Here is a 19,058-nt window from a genome sequence, read left to right on the forward strand (position 1 = left end):
AGGCACAAACCTTAAAACTCGGCTCTACTAAGTCTTACATGTAAGCACAGCTTAACTCAAGAAAGCAGCCTTGATTTCAGTCTACTTATACAAGTGAAGTTGCACATATGCTGACAATGTACAACATTGCTGATCCATCAGATCCTGTGTCCATCAAAATCCACGCCAAACCTCTCACTGGCTTGTCACGGTACAGAATCGTGATCGTAACATGTGATGGTGTTATAGTATTGCCTTAACACAGTGATTCCACTGATGATGCACAGAAATGTATGGCTCCCCTGCAGGTTTCCAACATAGTAAAAAAACAGCTTGCTGTATGATTATAATGTTTAGACTGTGTTACTTTCCACCACTTTTAGAACTATGGTATGATAACTTCCTCAATCAGATATCCTATCAGATATCCACAAAAGCAAAAAAGAAAAAAAAAACCCGGACAATATACTTAATTAGTTTCCACTCCTTATGTTATATATATGTAAAATAACAACATATTTTCTGAAACAAAAAATATAGAGCAAGGCAGCTTTCTTATGCTATGTAAGTCTTATACTAGCTTGTATTACTTAACAGGTAATACAAACCCAATATACAAAAGTCTACAGCTTTTTACAGATAAAACAATGTGACTGCCAGAGAATCACAATACCTTAACAAGATGGAAATAAAATGTAATCAGAAAATCAAACAATTTAAATCTAGAACCAGACTTAAAAGTGATATAACCTGGAAGTAGCTGCCATCCACAATCCCTATGTGAAATAAAAACTGTAATTCCATCACTAGAAAAGATTGACAATAATTAGCATGTGAAATAACATGTTAACCCGTGTTAAAATAACATACAGGCCATGGAAGGTGAAGAAAAAGCCCAGCCTTGCTCTCCCTGAGCCCTGCTGAGGCTGGAAGAAGCCAAAACTCCTCATTTACTATTTTCTTCATATATGGCACATGTTTGACAAAACTAACTAGATCACAACCCCAGTGAAGCTCCTTTGAAGTCAGTGTTGCCAGTGTGAATGTGAGAAAGAATGAGCATGTAGTAAAGAGCAGCTTCTCAGCCTTGTTTGGTATCCATTGCTGACCACAACACAGAAATATTGCCACCTATATGTTTGCATTTTTGTATTTTATACACGTATATGAAATTTCTTCAAAATACAAGATATATAGATCATAAGTGCATTTTGGAAAAAATCATTTAAATATACATACTTATACATATAAAGGTGTATGTAACTAAACATAACCGAATATATATATATGTATATGTATCTCCTAATTAGCATTGGTAAAAACATATAGCCACTGTCAGGTATATACAAAATTCAGTTTCACATATCAGTCTACATTGTTCTCTTTTTAGGAACTTGGAAATCAACAGCTAGTTTCTCGAAAGATAGAAAACAGACATCTAAAGGTAATAAAACAGTGGTCCCACCAACAGCTCCAAAGCTGAGAAGGTGGTTAACTTTAAAAGTTTCAGCTATCCCCGATCATCTCTAAACCATTCAGTCAATTAAAATTAATGTACTTGACACAAGTTTTATTACATGAGAAACTTTCTAATCTTCTGTAACTGCTGTTCTGCAATTATTTGTCACTTACTCCATTGCATTTCCTGGAGACAGATTTTTCACCTGACAAACCTTTTTCTGCACTGCACTACACAAAGGTCCCATGCTTGGCTCAGTGACGCCCTCCTTCCCTGCATCCAGCCTAGAAAATGTACTTTTCTAGGTCTGAACCAGTTCCTGAAACACTGAAAAGTCAGCACCTTCACATGGTCAGTGAGGTCACATAGAACCAATGTTTTCTTCATTCCTTTCCTGTGCCTTTAAAAATCCCCCTGCATTAGGAAACACAACACACTACACAAGCCATAACATCATAGCATTACTTTAAGATTACAGCTAACAGGTTATTCACATACTATTCTACTCGGTTTAACTATGACTAAAATAATGAAAAAAAGTCTTATCTAGCCAAAGGACATAGATTTCCCACTGGCTCTTTGTGATCACAGATGGAAAAAATGCTGTGACAGAAAGAAATCTTGACATGACGATGCACAAGGAATGTACTGCAGTATTGCAGTGCTGGACTAAGGTGGCAAGAAACAACTTAAACAGAGCATAAAATACAGCATCACACACAAGAAGTTTAAGTTGAGACATCAGAAGGATTGCAAAACAAAGCTAGAAGAGTTTCACTGCAAAAGAAAAAAGTAAAAATGAGCATGAAACCAGATTTGTTCCCTTGTCCAGCATACAGAAACTTCCCCAGTGAAATGCATTTAGACTATATGTTGGGTTTGCCCTGTCTACTGCTACAGTGACTGTCCAACTAGAAACCCCTGCGTTGCTGTATCTCTGTAGAAAACACTAACATTGTTACTGCAAATCACTGCCTTGCCAACAGCACCAGAGCACAGCTCTCACAAAGGACTCACTGAGCAGCTGTCATGCTGATGAAAAACCAGTTTCATCCTGGAAGACTTGGGAACCTACGAACAGCAGTATCAGATAAACACCAGATCTACTCCCAGGGGAGACTGAAAAATGAAAGCTGAAGGGAGGCAGAAAAATAGAACTAAGCTTTTCCTTCCCTCTTCTTTCACTCCATCTTCTGACCCTCTATCAACAATCTTTACCACATCAAATGGCCCTACCCCTTATCCTCCTCTCACTTTTTCAGCCCATCAAGGGAAAGAAAATTCAAACCACTTCTCTCATGAACACCACAGGAAAAGCCAGAGGAATAAAAATAAAATAAATCAAAATTAAAAAAAAAAAAAAAAAGGCAGCAGCAGACAGGACGGAAGAACTAAAGTAAATACGATTCAACATGCAATTTACAAGGTGATGCAAAATTGAAGCACAGAATTAAAACAGTGCAGAACCATAACCAGTATAGTGCAAACAAAAAACACACTGCGAAAAGCTCTATGAAAGCTCCACCAGAGCAAGTCCTAGGGTACTCGCAGCTTTGAACTTCCATTTTCAGCACCACTGTTTCTCACTGCATTTCCTATTCAAGACAATTTTCTGCCCTCACTTGGAAACTCTGGAGCTAGGAAAAGTTCCTCATAAAAACCTGATTGTTATAAACCAGGTATTTTATTCAATACATTACTCTTTGCTCAGAAATATGTAAGTCATGTCCAGGAGAGCTCTACAATTCACAAGGCCAGGCTTTATCCACTCTTTTGCTTAAAATTGCGCATCCTTCAACATCAGATCTATATAAGCTTGGTCAGCTTGTCTGGCAATGCTTCTAGTTTTACTAGTTATAAGATAACTGTCTGCTTCTCCAAATATATTTTTATAGCTTTCATTAACAGTACACAAGCTATGACTGGTTTAGTCCACAGTATAGATAAACAAAACACCTTTGCTTACATTTTGAAATAGCCTACTCCGTACATGTAATCAGTGGTGCAGGACCACAGCAACATTACTCCAGCTCCTATGGAGCTCCCTCCTAAGATGGGAAGGACACACTAATACATTCACTCCCTCCATCAAAACTGCACATTTTCTCTGCTTTCTCTGGCATGGTGGTCCTGTATTTCAAATGCAACTCTGAAATGACTTCAAATGACCTTCTTTGGTTCATCAGCCAACAACAACGCAGTGCAAGAGGGAAGCAGCAAGCTGATTCTCTCCTAGGGTGACCAGATGTTGCACTACTGGCAGAAATGTCATCTTTTCCCAGAAAAACAATGTACTTTGCATCTGTGTGCCCCAAGTAAGCACCACTACTAGGGGGTCAAACACCCCAGAGGCATCTCTGACATGCTGTGCTTTTAGTAGCTATCAGCCAAGGTGATCAAGTCCAGGTACAGGAGCCTGCAGCAGGCCACAGTCAAAGAATTTGTTTCAGTTTAATGCAGAAAGAGAAGGAAAGGAAAAAAACTGAGTTATCAGATGCTGGGTTCTGTTTTTTCCCAGTAAACCTGGGGGAGTTCACAGCCAGCAGATCGGTTCACCCCACAATGGGAGTCAGGTCCCAGAGGTCAGATCAAGTCATTTCAGCACAGGACACTCAGCATCTCTAATTCCCCTGGCAGCCACTGCTGGCAGAAATGTTATTACTACAAACAAAGCCGTGCAGCTCACACAGAGTGTGAAAGGGGAGGTTTCCCCCACACTTGCTGTTAATCCACCAGGGAGGCAAACATGCCAGGGCTAGGCCATTTTGAGCCATGCTGTGATGAGTGTGGTGGCCATGATGAGTTTCACCCGGTCTTCATCCCTGCACCTGGAGGCAGGACATTGCCATGGGATGACAAGGACCTCAGCCTCCAGAGACTGGGCCAGGGCCCTGCAGGGACAAGGAGGAAAAGAAAAGTCCTTTTGGGGGTGATGGCACCACATGCATGCCAAAGCCTTAGGGCTCTGGCCACCACAGCAAGGCCCAGCCCAGGCCCAGCCACCCTTCGGTGATGCCCAGGACACATGTCACGGCAGCAGCAGCAGCAGCAGCACCTCCCCGGCCATGTCTCCCAGTTCAGCCCTGCCATGGATGCTGCAGTATCCCCAAGGGAGGGTATGACCACCCCAGGGCTTGGCAGGGGGTCGCCCCACCAAGCCGGGGAGGCCAGTGCACCGGCAGGCCGGTGGGACAGAGGCGAGGGGTCCAGCCTGAACAAAACACACAGGCGCAGAGAGCCAGACTCTGTTGGAGCATTTTATTTCAAAGCTGTGGGTTTTTTGGGTGATGGACTTTTCGTTTCATCTCTCAACATAACTAAATGAGACTCTACAGCACAGAGCCCAGCCATTCTTCCTCAGTCAGCAGGGCAGCACCACAGGCCCCAGCCGTGCCGAGCTGCCCACCGGCGGCAGCAGTGGCAGCGGGCTCCTCGAGGCGCTGGGCCTGGGCAGCCATGCCAGCTGGCCCACATCCCGTCTGCGGGGCGGTGTGGACAGCACACCAGAGAGACAGAGAGAGGGAGCTACGGTCCGGCTGGCTAGCCGGGAGAAACAGAGCACAGAAGGAGCTGGGCAAGGAAGGAGAGGTGTTTCTCTGAAGGAGAGAAAGAGAAGGTGAAGTAGTTACACTCAAAATGGAGAGAGTCTGTAGGCCAGGGCTGGTTGGGAGGTTTGCTTGTCAGCAGGGCATGGGGGACAAGGGGACAGGGAGGGGAAGGTTACCTTCAGCCTCGATGGAGGAGAGGAGGGCGGCTGCACACAGAGCAGCGACTGCCGAGCACAGCGCTGTCTTCATTTCTGCCCTTTCAGATCACAACAACATGAATGAATCTGCAGTGATGGGGTGGGGGGAAGAGAGAAAGGAGAAGGAAATGATACGCGTGGATTAGAGTATTGGCGTGGGTGTATTCATGAAACATAAAAAAGATGAACCGTGGATTTCACTTTGTTCCCTTATCCCCAGCCCCCACCCACAGGACCAGGTTGAAACCTCTAGACTTGAAAGCTGTCCAGAAGGATGACAGATCTGCATGACTAACTGGAGAGTCTCGTCTCGCAATAATGTGCCTTTTGTTGCTGAACCCTTTCCAACTGCGGTAAGCACACACAGCTTTAACCTAGTCGGGGTTAATTTGATCAGGGAAGCGCGGTGAAGATCCGTGCCTCCGCATGGGCAGGAGCCAGGAGGGAGCTCCATGACTTCATCGCCGAGTGTGATGATAGCTAATTCAGAGGTCATTCCTGCCTTGGATCAACTAAATGGTTCTTTCAGCTGGGGATTTTATTCGGCTCCTTTTTCATAACTGTTGAAGCACTTAGTTAGCTGTGTTTTAGTGGTCTCAAGGCAGTTTGGAAACTGTAATAAAACTCTTTTTGAGGGGTTCTGCCTACAAATGTGCTATTCCTCATTTCTTGAAGGTCTGAAATAGATTATACAGAAGTGTGTGTAACACACAACTGAAACCTGACACATCTGTCTAGCCATGATGTTTCAACATCTGATAATTCATTTACACGTTCTGAGAGAAATAGATTTAAAATACACTATAAAAAGCAGACAAGCAAAAGAGGCTCACAGTCACTGCAGGTCGCCCAGCAAAATAAATGGGATTAGGCCAAGTTAGTGGTTCCTAATTGCAAGCAGCTATACCTTCATAACTATATGTTCTAGGTCGTGTCAAATTATTCCAAATCACTCCAGCAAAACTTCCAAATTATTTCCTTGTCTAAGTAAAAGATAATATGAACAGTCCTCATTGCATACGCATATAAGTATTTCTAAAGTTTGCGTTTTTCAGGAAGCAGGGGAGGGGTAATTTGTTTGAATAAAGTCATAAGTGCATCATATATCATAATTAGGCTGGAGGAAAGAGAATTCCAAAAGCAATTAGGCAACAGATTTTATCAGGAAGGTGCCAAGAGCAAAACAAAAGAAAAATACATAAATCATTAGTCCACAGAAACAGCTGAAGGCTAAAATAATATTCTTCTGCCATCTAGAGAACTAACCAGCAAGGCACATTTAGTGGGTAGATGCTATGGAGATCCAGGAATTTCCCAGTTACTGACGCAGAACTTAACAGGCTTCTGCGGGGCAGCTGTGTATGCTTGCCTTAGCCAAATGCCTTCACTGCACATAAAAATACCAAGAGCTCAAAGAAAAACTAAGCAATGGTTTCAGTCCAATGGTACCTCCAGCGTGTAAACAGAAGAGTAATATTAACCATAACAACTCCATGACACTAACACGAGAAAGACCAAGGTTAGCATTAAGTTCTCCTGAAAAGCTCCAAAATCATATCACTGCTCTGCGTGGGAAACGTCTGTCCCTAAGCACATCTGCTGCATTCTGCAGTGGGTTTAAGGATTGCCTAAACTCAACGTAAATGGACTTTTGTCCCAGAAATGTTGCGTGGGCTTGGAGTGCCATCTTTTGATCCTTTTGAAAAGCAACAGAAATTAATCATCTCACAAAGGCGTCTAGGACTTCACTAGTACTGCAGGGCTACCATTCCTGATGTACATTTTTCTTTCATTAAATACAATGTCTTGGCCAAAGCATTAGTTTGCCCACCTAGAAACTGTTTCTTTCTCGCAAACTTAGGTGCATGACAGAAAGCCTGGAGATGACAGAGGAAAACACCTCTCACTGGCTCAGCAGGGACACAAGAAGACTTTGTGTCAGGACTAAAGGTTTTCTCATTGATCTTTAGAGACCACTTAAAAAAAAAGAAAAAAAAAGGGCCTTTCACAAGTGTCAGTCCAATCTCATACTGATTCAATCTACAGAAGCTTAGCCTAAGCATTTCTGAACTGCACAGTGCATGACATTTCCCACTTTCAGTAAGAAAAAAATAAACCACCACACAGGAGAAGCCCACTACCTATCAAAGGCATAAAAAACTGGTAACAGGAGAAAGCATGACCGGCAGCTGCACACCCCGGGGAGGGAAGCGAGAGCTGCTGCCAAAGCCGCAGCGGTAGCGTGCCTGCGGCCGCCCTGGGCGCTCACACCGGGCTCCGGCTGCAGCCTCCGGCCGGAGGGAACCACCGTGGCAGGGACACCTCCACCGCTGCCTCCCACCGCGTTTCTGCTCCGCCACCCGTCCGCCGGCAGCGCCCGGGGCCGGAGCGCCCGTGCCCCCCCGGGCCCGACAGCCAGCAAGCCCCTCGGGGCGCTCCGCTCTGCGCCTCCACCCTTTCGGCCTCACTCCTGCAAGCCGGCTCTGACATGCCCAACAAGCACACACAGGCACACATAAGCTCTTTGCCCCCTCCTATGTCAGCCTTCAGCCCAGCGCTGCTAATCTCAGCCTAAAGTGCATCAAAAGGGGCTGCGTGCGTGGTGCGTACGGACAGGCAGAGGGGGTCGGCCGAGGGGGCAGCAGGGGATCCCCGCTCCTGCGCGGGCACAGACCTTCAGGGGAGGCTGCAGGGTGCCGGGGTCGGTGATGGGGCAGCTCCTCCGGCGGTGACTCCGGCGGTGCCTGCAGCAGCAGCCGCAGCCGTCGGACCTGGATAAAGGGAGGAAAGGATGAAGCTCCGGGGGCACCTTGTGGAGGGAGCAGCAAGTAGCAGCGGCGGCGAAGGAGGAGCAGAAGCAGCGGCAATAGCTGAGCGCAGAGGAGGCGCCTCGATTACTGTAGCTCCCGGTGCGAGGGGTCCGTCTGGGAAGACTTGCCTTCTCCAAGTGGGAAGAGCCTCCTCTCAATCTGCTACTTAATAGAGGGCTGTTCCCAACTCTCAATTTACCCTCGTAAGCGGTTACGAAACTGCAGGGAAGGTGGACTGCTGCCACCGGGTGATATATGCGCTGCTCTGCTCCAGCAAGGAAGGGGATCCACTTCTGGAAACTGGCGCATACCTCCGCGCATTCCTGCGGCATGAGGCGGGCGGCCGCCGCGGCAGCGCGCCCGCGGGCAGGGGCCCGGCCCGTCGCCCCCTCCCTTCCCTCGGCTTCCCAAAAGGGGGGAACATGGGAGGGCAGTGGAAAAACTGAGTTCCCGGGCACAGCTTCGATGGACGGCCTTGCGGAGGGTGTCCCTTGTGGGGGTTTCTAGGCAGTCGCCCCCGTCCCCCAGCGAAGGGCATGCTCTCCCTCCCCCGGCCGGGGCTGACCCCCGGGACAGCCCCGCAGTGGGGCGCGGGCAGCCCTGGTGGCGCGGCCGGGAAGCCTCGGGGTCAAAAAGAATACAGTCATTTTAATATAATTCAGGTGTGTCTGGCCTCCACCTTGTGTACCCTACCTAAATTAAACTACCTCCCTCGCTGCATAGGTGTTCTGCTTCGAGCATAGAGCACCGCCGGTGCTGGGTGCCGCCTGCAGCGGGGCTCTGCAGGCAGAAGGGACGGGGCGCACGGTCCTCACCGCCTCCTTCCTCAGATCCGGCGGGTAAACATGCGACCGTGACCCCTGTCTGAAACCGGGTGTCTTCAAAAGAAACTGCACTTCCCAAAATCGAACAGCCCTCTGGGCGATAGGCTCTGCGAGGGTCTCCCGTCTCTTGCTTCCCAGAGCCTGCCCGTGGCACCCGGCGTGTCCCAGAGGGTGACACGGCGGGACACACGGCCCCTTTATCTGGCCAGGGGGCCAGGGGAGGCAGGTAGTCCCCGGCCGGGGCTTCCAGAGGCCGCCGCCGGCTCCGCGCCGCAGCGGGGTCTGCTCTTGCACCCGTGGGGAGCGGCAGCCCCGGTAGAGCTCTGGGAACGGGCTCCTCCGGGGCCATTTCGGGCTAAACTACGGGATGGCAGTGTCCCCGTGGAGCGGGTCTGCAAACGGGGGAGGCGGAAAGGGACTAGAGATGGACGAGGAGCGGGGACAAACAGCGAGAGAGAACAGCTGCGGGTGTCTGGCCGCCGCGGTCCCGCTCCTCCCGGTCCCCAGCGCCACCGCCCGCCGCGCCGCGCCGGAGCGGGGCCATTCACGGTGCCGGGGCGCCCCCCGGCGGCGGCGCTCAGGGACGACCGACCGTCCGTCTGTCCGTCCGTCTGCCAAGGCTTCCGCGGGGCCCCCCAGGACCGCTGCTGGTAGAAAGCAGCTTTCAACGGGAAGGGACAAGAAGAAAAACAAAAGGCTGGGGAGAGGGGGAAACGGGACAATCCCTCAGTGCGGGATTTAGAACCTCGCTTTGGAGGGGCCGGTAACATTTCGGGGCATCTTGTCCTCGTGTCAGCTTTTGGACAGACGTGAATTTCAGAGCAATCAGCACGAAGTCCAGCCGGATTGGATGTGCCTCACAGTGGAGGTTAACAGTTTACCGGGGGACGGCTCCTGGGCACTTTTCCGGAGGACTGGGAAATCAAGGACATGTCGATGGGATATTGTCTCTTCAAAGAGGTTGTCTTCGTTTCTGTAATAGATCAGTTATCTGCCTGAGAACCCAAACACTGAAAAGAAAGTGATAACCAGAAGACGTGCGCTGACATTTCCAGACACTCTGGAAGTGAGTCAGCTGCTCTTAGGGACATGCCACAGCTTCAGTTGTCTGGTGTTGATAAAATGCACTTCCCAAAAGCAACATCTCCGCTGCTGATAAACTTTCAAATACTTCTGACCTTGCCCAGCTGTTGAGTTGGATTTTCTCTTTTGGCATTTTGACATCAGGAATTTAATTTCTTCTTCTTCTTCTGCCCAGATCTGATATGTGAAAGCAATATTTCTAAGAAATAATATTTAAAAAAAATAAAAGTTTTCTGAGCGAACACACCAGGAACACCAGTATAAATGTGGTGTGACCAATAGTTTCAAAATAATGGATATCAGGGATTACAATGAAATATCCTTCCATAGGAAGTTAATGAATGCAAATGAGGTATTTTAATCACTTGTGCACTGAGTATTTTTTACAATGTACTGTGAATTTTTGTCATCACGGGTTAACCAAGGTTTGATGTTAACAGCTAAAATCAATTAATGCAAATAATGAGTATGGAAGAAAATATGTATTATTCTATATAAAAGTTAAAACACTCAGAACAATTATTAAGCATATACAAGTAATTTGGTACTAATTCTACAACTGACTTTATATTAGTGGAGACTTTAAAACCAAAGAGTCTCTTAAGGGTGCAAGAATCTCACAGACTGTCCCTTGCAGACTTTGGTGCTGCTGAGGGGACCATCTCCCAGTCCTCTCAACTGACCAGCTTTGCTTAATTTCTTGTCATGAAATAAGACACAGAGCTGGCAAGAGCAAATAATTAATCGACTCCAAGGGCACCAGGATTTCATTCTTTAACTCTTCGTTCTAACCATGTTTCTCCCAAGATGTTTTACATGTAAAATACAGTAACAAATTGCATTTAGAGTGTGTGCTTCCATACATCACAGTAATTAAATGGGTTGTTTTTAATCAGCTCTGTTGCTATGTACATTCATAGTCTGAGTACACAATATGTGCTCCAGAAGGCATTTCTGAAATGCATAAACATTTACTTACACTCTCCTGTCTGCTTGTTTCTCAGACAAGTGTTAAAAACATTAAGACCATGTACTCCAGCTCTGCATTTTTCTCTGCTAAGCTGAATAGATTGAAATAGGGACAAATTTAAATACAAAAATCAATATTTTAAGTCAGATCTATGCTTTTAATAACATGTCCCATTTTTAGTTCAGGTATGTGATAGTGATATTGCAGGTAACCAGGAATTTCTTAAAAATTGTAGACTTATTTGGTGTCTGGAGTAATTCAAGATATTTTGTGCTTTGGGCTCCTTTTTATTTTTTCTGTTTCCTCAGACAGCATTGCCAGAACACAATAAAACAGGACACCCTGCATTTCAGCATGGTAAACCTTGAATATTGTTTTCTATGTGGATATCAAACTAGATTTGGCCTCTGTGGCTTCCTGACCAATTAGTTGCATCTGTTGGCCTCTGTGGCTTCCTGACCGGTTAGTTGCATCTGCTTTACCTACAAATAGGGTAAATGCCTTGTTCATAGGTATATGTATATATTTGTGTATATGCTTTACACAGAGGAAGAATCAAAACAAGTGTCAGCTCTTTGAATGTTAAACACTGGACAGATTCAGCATTTAAATGTTGTCATACAGGTGAAACTGTGCTGCTACCAGTGACTTACCTACATCTACCCAGGAACTACTTTGCTGGTCCATCTTTCACTGCAACTATCACTACAGTGTATGTAAATTAGACATTGGCTTAGTACAGACATTTAGGAGGCCCTTTCATTCCTTACAGCACAAAGTATGACATTTCCAGTGTATTTTTTTATTCACTATTAATAGTCATAAAGCTAATGTTGCACAGTATTCTATCTGCATCCATAAAATTCAGAAGGACAAAATACGGCAAACTGCTTCCTCCAGTCTCTGCCTTCTCTGAGAGATTTCCAGTAAATGGCATGACAAGAACTCTGGTTCTTGTGTCTTGAGTCTGGTGTTTATTTATTCAGATAATTTCATTTCAGAGCTGGTATTCAGAGAACAGCACTAGTCTGACCTCTCATAATGAGGAATGGCTTCTTATATTAGCAGTGTTCAGAGAGGACTGGTTCTATCTGAAATCTACTCGCTTAGTGGAACAACTACGGAAGCAACATCCCTGGAGAGTGTCACAGCCATTAAATAATTATCTGCCTCACCAGGTATGTTTTCCTTAGCAACTATTTATTCCCTTAATTTCTCTGATTTTTCCCATCATGTCATGCTCTGAAAGTAAGAAATGATTGTGGCTCTAAATAAGTAGAATTGGAAAAGTAAATAAATCGTTCAAAAGCAGAGGTATAAATAGAAAGGAACTGGCCTTCTGATGTGATTTGGGAGTCTTATAAAAACCAGTTAATTTGTAAGCAGTCATTTTTTTTAAATGTCAGATCTTTAATACTAAAATTGGAAAAAAATAGATGCAACAGTTTTATAGTCACTTTCATATATACATACACAAACATGTTTTATATTAAAATGAAGTTGCTTTGTTTCAAACAAGTTGGTTCATCATTCCCAGCAGAATCCTGATCTATTCAGAAAGCAGTCCTCAGTGAAGCCAGTACAAAACTTGCTTGATTGAAGAGGGAAAGAAAATAAATTAACTTAGGACAGTGACCCTGTATATTTGTCAGGTATCATGTTATGTCTTAATGTGACCATTCCTGTCACAGCAATGGACAAACAAAAAACCCTCGCAGATGTGGGTCTGAGCATTCCTCTTCTCCACATGGCTAAGGGGTCTGAACTGGAAGAATGATGACACACTGAGGAAATACAGCATTTTAAAAAAACAAAACACTTTTAAAAATCACTAGCCACTAGTTGCTACTTGCAGAACAATATAACACAGTGTTCTCTGAGTGCCTAATTGGATTCAACATGATGAAAGGTTAATAGCCATGGGTTCCCCTACATTTGGAAAACTTTCAGCTCTTTCAATGTAACCACTCCCCACAAAGACACACAAAATATTAAGCTGCAATAAAGTCTGAAATGGTGCAGTGCCAAACTCTGAACAGAACATTTTGCTAATTCTTCGTAGTCCTGCTATGTCAAAAAATATCAATCTATACTGTAACAGCAGGGTCTGCGTATGTGCCTGAATGTACAAGGTAGTCAAAAATATTGAAAGTTCAAGCTGCATTAGATAATGAATGACCGGATCACACCATTGCAGACAGTGGAATAACTTAGTATATTGAGGGAATTTTAAGACCAAATACCTTGTCATTAGGCCAGCTGTTGATGCTGTTCTTCCCTCCCCTTAGGCACAAAAGGCATTGAGTGCTGAGGGAAGCTGCCATTCCCCTGCCTGAGGAGCAGGTTCAGAGGGAAGCTGTCAAGGGGAAACACTCAGATGCTGCTGCGCTCTCTCCCCATACACAGATTTCCAAGAAAGTTTAGAGAATGCAAAGGTCAGCCCCAAACCTCCTGCCATTCCAGCGGGACAAACATCCAAATGCTTAAGCACTCTAACTACTTAATCTGGTATGAATGCACAGAATCATGGTAAATGAGGCTGGAAAAAATCCTGAGAGGTCATTTATTTTGTCCCCTGTTATTTAAAGTAAGTAGGACTTCAAAGAGAAATCCTCCATACAATACTTAGTACTAACAACACACTTGGGAGCCTTTTCCTAGTGGGTGACAATAGATAATAACTTGTTTTAGGTGAGTCGCATGTTACCCATAGTTGGTCTATGAGCACAGCACTCAAAAATAAGTTGGACTGACATAGTAAAAGTCAACTCTGAAGTGAAAGGAAAAATTATATAGAAAAAACTACACACACCCCCCCTGCACCAGAGAAGCCTGTATCTTTGGATGATTCCACACAAATAGTCTCAGTTTAATATGAAAAAAATAATTGCCTTCTTAACGAGTGTCTCTGCAAACTCTCAGCCTGAGAACAAAGAACTAAGACTGGGAGATTCCTTCCTGCACGTGACTGTCAGAGGTACAGACACCACCAGTTGTGCTAAAAACCCCTTTACTGTTGCAGTATGTCTGCACTTGACAATCATGTAATTTTTTTACCATTTCTGAACTTTAGGGGAAATGGACTCCATGGTCATCATCATCCCTGCTCCCCTTTCCCCTGACCTTCCCAATCTCAGTGGCTTGATATCCATACTGGTGGGTTGTAGCAATCACCACAGCTCCTTCCTCTCCAAAAGAAAGTGCACAAAGGGCAAAACTTGGGCCAGGATGCAGTGAGGGAATATACCAGGCCCAAGGAACTGGATAGCCCAGGATAAAGACTTCCATGAGACCTGCGGGGCTCTTATCTACATGTCACCTATCACAGGTGGTGGTGGAGTTTTTGAGGCTTTGTGGAAAAAAGAAGCAAGAACTTAGGTCACAGGCATTAAAAGCACTGCCTAGGTATCACCGGGCAGGACATTATGAACTCCACACAAGGTAACTTTAAAAAATAAATGTGTTTCTTTTGCACAAGTCTTAATTGGCTAGTGGCTTAAGGGGAAAATACACAGAGAAAAACAATGCAGATTTAAATCAGCATTTCTTAATGCGGTCTTGTGGCTGCTGCTTCCCAATAAGTTGAATGCTGACAGTTCCAAATACCAGAACATAAGATTTATTTGGATTATAAATAGATGTTGCCCTGTGCTTCAGTATCAGAAGCACTGTGTTGTGTAAACAGAAAACTATTGGGTTTTGTTTCTACTTTTAAAGGTTACTTGAAAGCTCCTACCCACCCTTTGCTGCCAGCCTTTTTCACCTGTTGGAGTTCAGTATCTCCCTTGTGTATCAACACCTCTACAACCTGCAGAGATACTTCACAGAAAGCTGTGTAAATGTCTCCTCTCATATGACCTTTCTTCTGCTCTCTTGGATGCTTTCCAGCTGGCCTCACTACCCTGTTAATTTTTAGCCACCCCAGTTTATTGAACATGTCTTGGTTTTGGCATTGTCCTGATTTTTGTCATAATGTAGTTGTCTCTGGAGGAATGTGTTTGGTACTAGCTGCAGTCTCTTATTGGTTTTACCAAACAATTTTTTTTAGGAACAAATTACACTCTGAAATGTCCCCCAGCTTCTTTTCATCCTTTGCTATCACATTTTCTGGAATGTGAATGTTCAGCTGTTAAATCTGACCTGTTGCTCCTTTGCCTTCTGCCCAGTGCTCTTCCAAATGTAGTTTGGTGATGTGCTGTTTAAGGCCAACACAACATGGGGCTTTACTGCATCATTATCTTCTCCAGTCAAAAACAGGAGCAGCTGCAATGTGAGGAGTAGTTATTGCACCTTATTTTTAAATAAAAAGGGCAGAATCTGCTTCTTTTTCCTCCAGAGAAGCCTAGAAGGGGTTGCACTTAACTCATGAACCACCACCATAGCTCAGCTGCTTGGTCATGTTGGCTTGCACCCATTACTCTGTCCTGTACAGTCATCTGAGGTGGCTTTTGATTCTGTGTTCACATACATTTATGTGCCAGCACATGGGCCCAGCATCTAAACTTCTGAAATGACTGATGAAGATCTGGTTAATAAATTCAGCAGCGCCTGGGCAGTTTGGCCACCCACCATCCATGGGACTTGGCTCAGCTGCTGACACATTGGGCTCTAGAGCCATGAGTGCCCTGGAGCATCTGAGACCTCTTGTGGAGCTGACAGCTACAGACCATGACCCATATAACCCGGCACATGTCAAACTCTACTAGACCACTTAGGAGGCAGAGGCCCCAGTTCTGTTTTGGGTGCCACAGGCATCCTGCTATGCCCCCTGCTGCTATAACACGAGTCTGCAAGTCTCCTGCAGGTCCTCTGTTTGGCAGTCCCAAGCAAATGTCTCAAATATAGCCTCAGATGGTGCCAGGCACCCAAGTTAAGGCAACTGTATTGAGGACTTTTACTTTTCATCTTTGGTATTTTTGCCAGCCAAATCTTCTGCTAGTGCCAAGTTTTGTAGTCTCCTTATGTAAATAGCTATTTACTGGGACCTAGAGTGAAACCAGCAATTGTGCCTAACGTTGGTCAAATGATGTTTAGATGATAGTGATTTCCAGTTTCTACCCATCTGCTTTTGGATCTCAGACCTGAACGGAGAGGTGAAGTTTGTGACAGAGGTTCCTGCCTAAATCTGTAAAATACAACATAAGCAGCTTTTACTGCCTAGCCATACAGTTCATATCTCTCCTGCACTGCTCCCAAGCTTTGTGCCTTCTTTTCAGAAGCTGCATTTACACCCCATAATTAATTAAGCTGGGGTAAACAAAAATTGTGTTTTCCCCACAAACCCAGACATACTTTTGAGAACTATTTCCAGAAATAATAAAATTATTTCTTGTTGTTGTTAAAGATTCTTTTCTATTTTATGATTTTAATAGGAGGGAATTTCTTGGTATTGCGCTTCGAAAAAAACAGGCTATTTATGTAAATGTCCGAGTGTGGATTTAGGAGTCTAAGTTTAGGCACTCATTTCTGAAAATCCCAGCCAAAGGGAGAAGGTGCACTAACCTCCCCCTGCACTGCCCTCTAGGTCTGCAACGCTCCACACAGAGCATATATTAGAACACTGCACTATATTTAGATAAATGTGCCCTACAGCTCCTAAGAGATGACTGAATAAACCTTGATAACAAAGCTGGCCTGGCTCCTTTGGGACTTGTAACTTCCCACTGGGCAATAGAGATTATTAAAATGTTTTAATTATATAAGTCCCTGTTCCACAGTGTTATGATAGATAAGATTGCATGTGTGTGCCAGCCTTTCCATTATAAACCTCAGGTCCCAGGACATTAGTCACTCAGAGTAAGTGCTCATGTTGAGATGAAACAATGTGGAACCATTTTGTTATTCCAAAAAACATTGCTGAATATCTATGCATTATGTTATGGTCACATTGACGAGAATGATACCAGGAGATCTGAGTAGAAACTCTTAGAGGAATTGTCATTTGCAGGTAACAACATTATGGGCAGATCACATGCTTCAGGTCCTGCACAGCCCTATTTTCTTGGTTAAAAGGGAAAACCATGGAAAATGAAAGACAGGCATCTAAAGGTTGGGGGTTGTCTTTGTTTTTCTGCTGTTTCAGATTTTGTTAAAACCGGACAAACCAACGTGTGTCTCTTTTTGGTCTTGAGAAATCCTCTAAAAACTTTTTAACCCAAAGAACTAAGAGACAGTTCAAGTTGTTTCTGGATCCTTGTGGCAGCTGAAACACTTTTGGATTAGCACATATAAAGTATCTCAATTGAACATATTACTTTTCTTTTCAAGGAAAATACTCTGCTGCCACTCCTGGTGAAATCAGAAGGAACAGCATCTCCAGGAGAACTAGACAGACAGCCTCAAGAAATGAGCTTTTCTTCAATACACCTCTAATGGTAAGGATACCATTTTACTAGATTGACATATCACAAGATGCTCTACTCCTCTCTTATTTTACAACTCTGTTAACAGTCAAATGTGAGTTGCTCATAGAAGAAAGAGAGCATAGATGGCACAATATGCTTTTAAAGCAATACCAAGACCTTGCTCGTTTCATATTTAGTTTGTAACAATTCTACTTAGGAAGCCTTAATTTAGGCAACTCTAAACCTCCAGGCTTCCTGTAGTCTTTTCTGTTGTAGCTCCTTTTGTCTTCTGGTATATGTAGAGCTTAAGTATTACCAGATTTTACCAATCATCCCTTCCAATTAATTTCCATGCCCACCAGACAGCATCTTACTTTTTTTTTTCCTAAAACCCGCAAAGACCCAAAAAGACACGGGACAGACAGTTTCACCAATGAAAATACCAAAGCTATTAGCATATCAATAAAGTAACAAAATACTGGGGAGGGAAAGATAATTATGTGCACTGCATAAACCAGACAGAGGAAAGATCCTTACCTTTCAGAATGTTCAAACTGCTGGATTGGGAACTATAAAAAATAAAGAAACACATTAGCAAAGGACAAATCCATCTCTCTTTGGTAATTTTCTCTAGGACATAGCAGGCTATATTCAATGGGAATGAATGTTTTATGAGTTGAGTGAATTGTATACAGGTACTGGTGTTACCTACAGAGATAAAACCAGGACTGCTTGACTGGGGACTCCATGGGGTAACACCTTTCTCTCAAGTACCTCCCCAGCCCCTGTGAGTGAATTTGGCTTGTCACATTTATAAACAGGAAACCCAGCTAATTAGCTTTTTTGCAAAGATGTATCTTTTTGAGAAAATAGGTACAAGTTTACTTTAGGTTTACATGTGTTTTGGGGAAACCCACAAGCAGTTAGTCTAATAGAAAACCTGTGAATAATAAGAGCAAATCTTGAGAAATATTGAGACAAGACCAAAGCATATCTCACAGACTCTATGTGCTGTCCACTAAGTCCAAAGACTTGAATACTCACATTCAGATAAAAACAGTACAGAACAGCCAAGAGATCCTTCTCAAACTGTATTTCTGGACAATCCATTATTTTTACAGCAGAATTGACCAAGTACTAAAAAAATAAGCAGAAAGGCACAGGCAAGTTAGACTAGAAAAGGTGGTGTTATTATTAAAAGGAACGTCTTTAAAAAAATAATTGCACAAGCATGCACATGAAAAGATATGTTGGTTCTGACTTACTCATCACCTGAATACTTTATTTAAGGTCAAGTCAGGCTGACGAGATTGTTTTTGCATGTCTGATTCACTCTAGCAACTATGAAGGTCAACCTCCAGCTCTTTGATATGTAACAGAATTGGGAAAGAATGGGAGAGTAGGGAAGGAAAGCTCAACACAAAGGATGCCAAAAAAAATGCAGCATGCTTTCTTACAGTATAAAGCAGAAATAGCCAAGGTGAGCAACATGAGAAAAGTGGTATTTTTACTCTGGTATTTGGGAAAAGAAAAAAGTACAGATAAGATCATACATTTAGAGATCTTCCTGGTGCTTCGTTTTTACTTCTGAGGGTTTCTTAACTTTTTTCATGTTCTCTTTTGGGAAGCCGATGCTGTGATATTGTATTTTATTAGTCCTTGGATTTTTACCGCAGAAATTTGCATGTGTGTGAGGCTAACTTGATCTATACGCATATTCAGCAACCAATATAATGTAGCCCAGGGCACAGTTCTAAAAGTAGATAGTTTTGAGCTACCTTCCCAACAAAGAAAGTAAAACATGGTCTGTACATCTGAAGTCTCAGAAAGGATTGTCTGACCTA

At 44.0% G+C, this 19,058-nt stretch overlaps 1 protein-coding gene and 1 long non-coding RNA gene across 12 annotated transcripts in view; both read right to left on the bottom strand.

Moving 5' to 3' along the window:
• Positions 1 to 8,334, bottom strand: part of COL12A1 (collagen type XII alpha 1 chain) — a 102,548-nt gene extending 94,214 nt beyond the window's left edge. For 3 of the 11 annotated variants that reach the window (XM_065056314.1, XM_065056319.1, XM_065056320.1), the window contains exons 1-2: positions 7,858 to 8,134; positions 5,163 to 5,270 (exon numbers count right to left, since the gene is read on the bottom strand). In XM_065056314.1, coding sequence (XP_064912386.1) covers positions 5,163 to 5,235 — 73 coding nt within the window. In that variant the 5' untranslated portion in view covers positions 5,236 to 5,270; positions 7,858 to 8,134. Of the gene's footprint in view, positions 1 to 5,162; positions 5,271 to 7,857 lie in introns of all 11 variants that reach the window. The other 8 variants (XM_065056324.1, XM_065056327.1, XM_065056323.1 and 5 more) reach the window with 7 other exon arrangements.
• A 3,990-nt stretch (positions 8,335 to 12,324) lies between these two features.
• LOC135578999 (uncharacterized) lies at positions 12,325 to 18,396 on the bottom strand. Its single transcript, XR_010471206.1, has 3 exons — positions 18,259 to 18,396; positions 17,752 to 17,783; positions 12,325 to 12,461 (listed from the first exon to the last, which is right to left on the bottom strand). It is a non-coding gene; the product is annotated as an uncharacterized LOC135578999 (long non-coding RNA).
• Between the last annotated feature and the right edge of the window lie 662 nt (positions 18,397 to 19,058).

The sequence above is a fragment of the Columba livia genome, chromosome 3, assembly GCF_036013475.1.
Source record: "Columba livia isolate bColLiv1 breed racing homer chromosome 3, bColLiv1.pat.W.v2, whole genome shotgun sequence".
NCBI lineage: Eukaryota > Metazoa > Chordata > Aves > Columbiformes > Columbidae > Columba > Columba livia.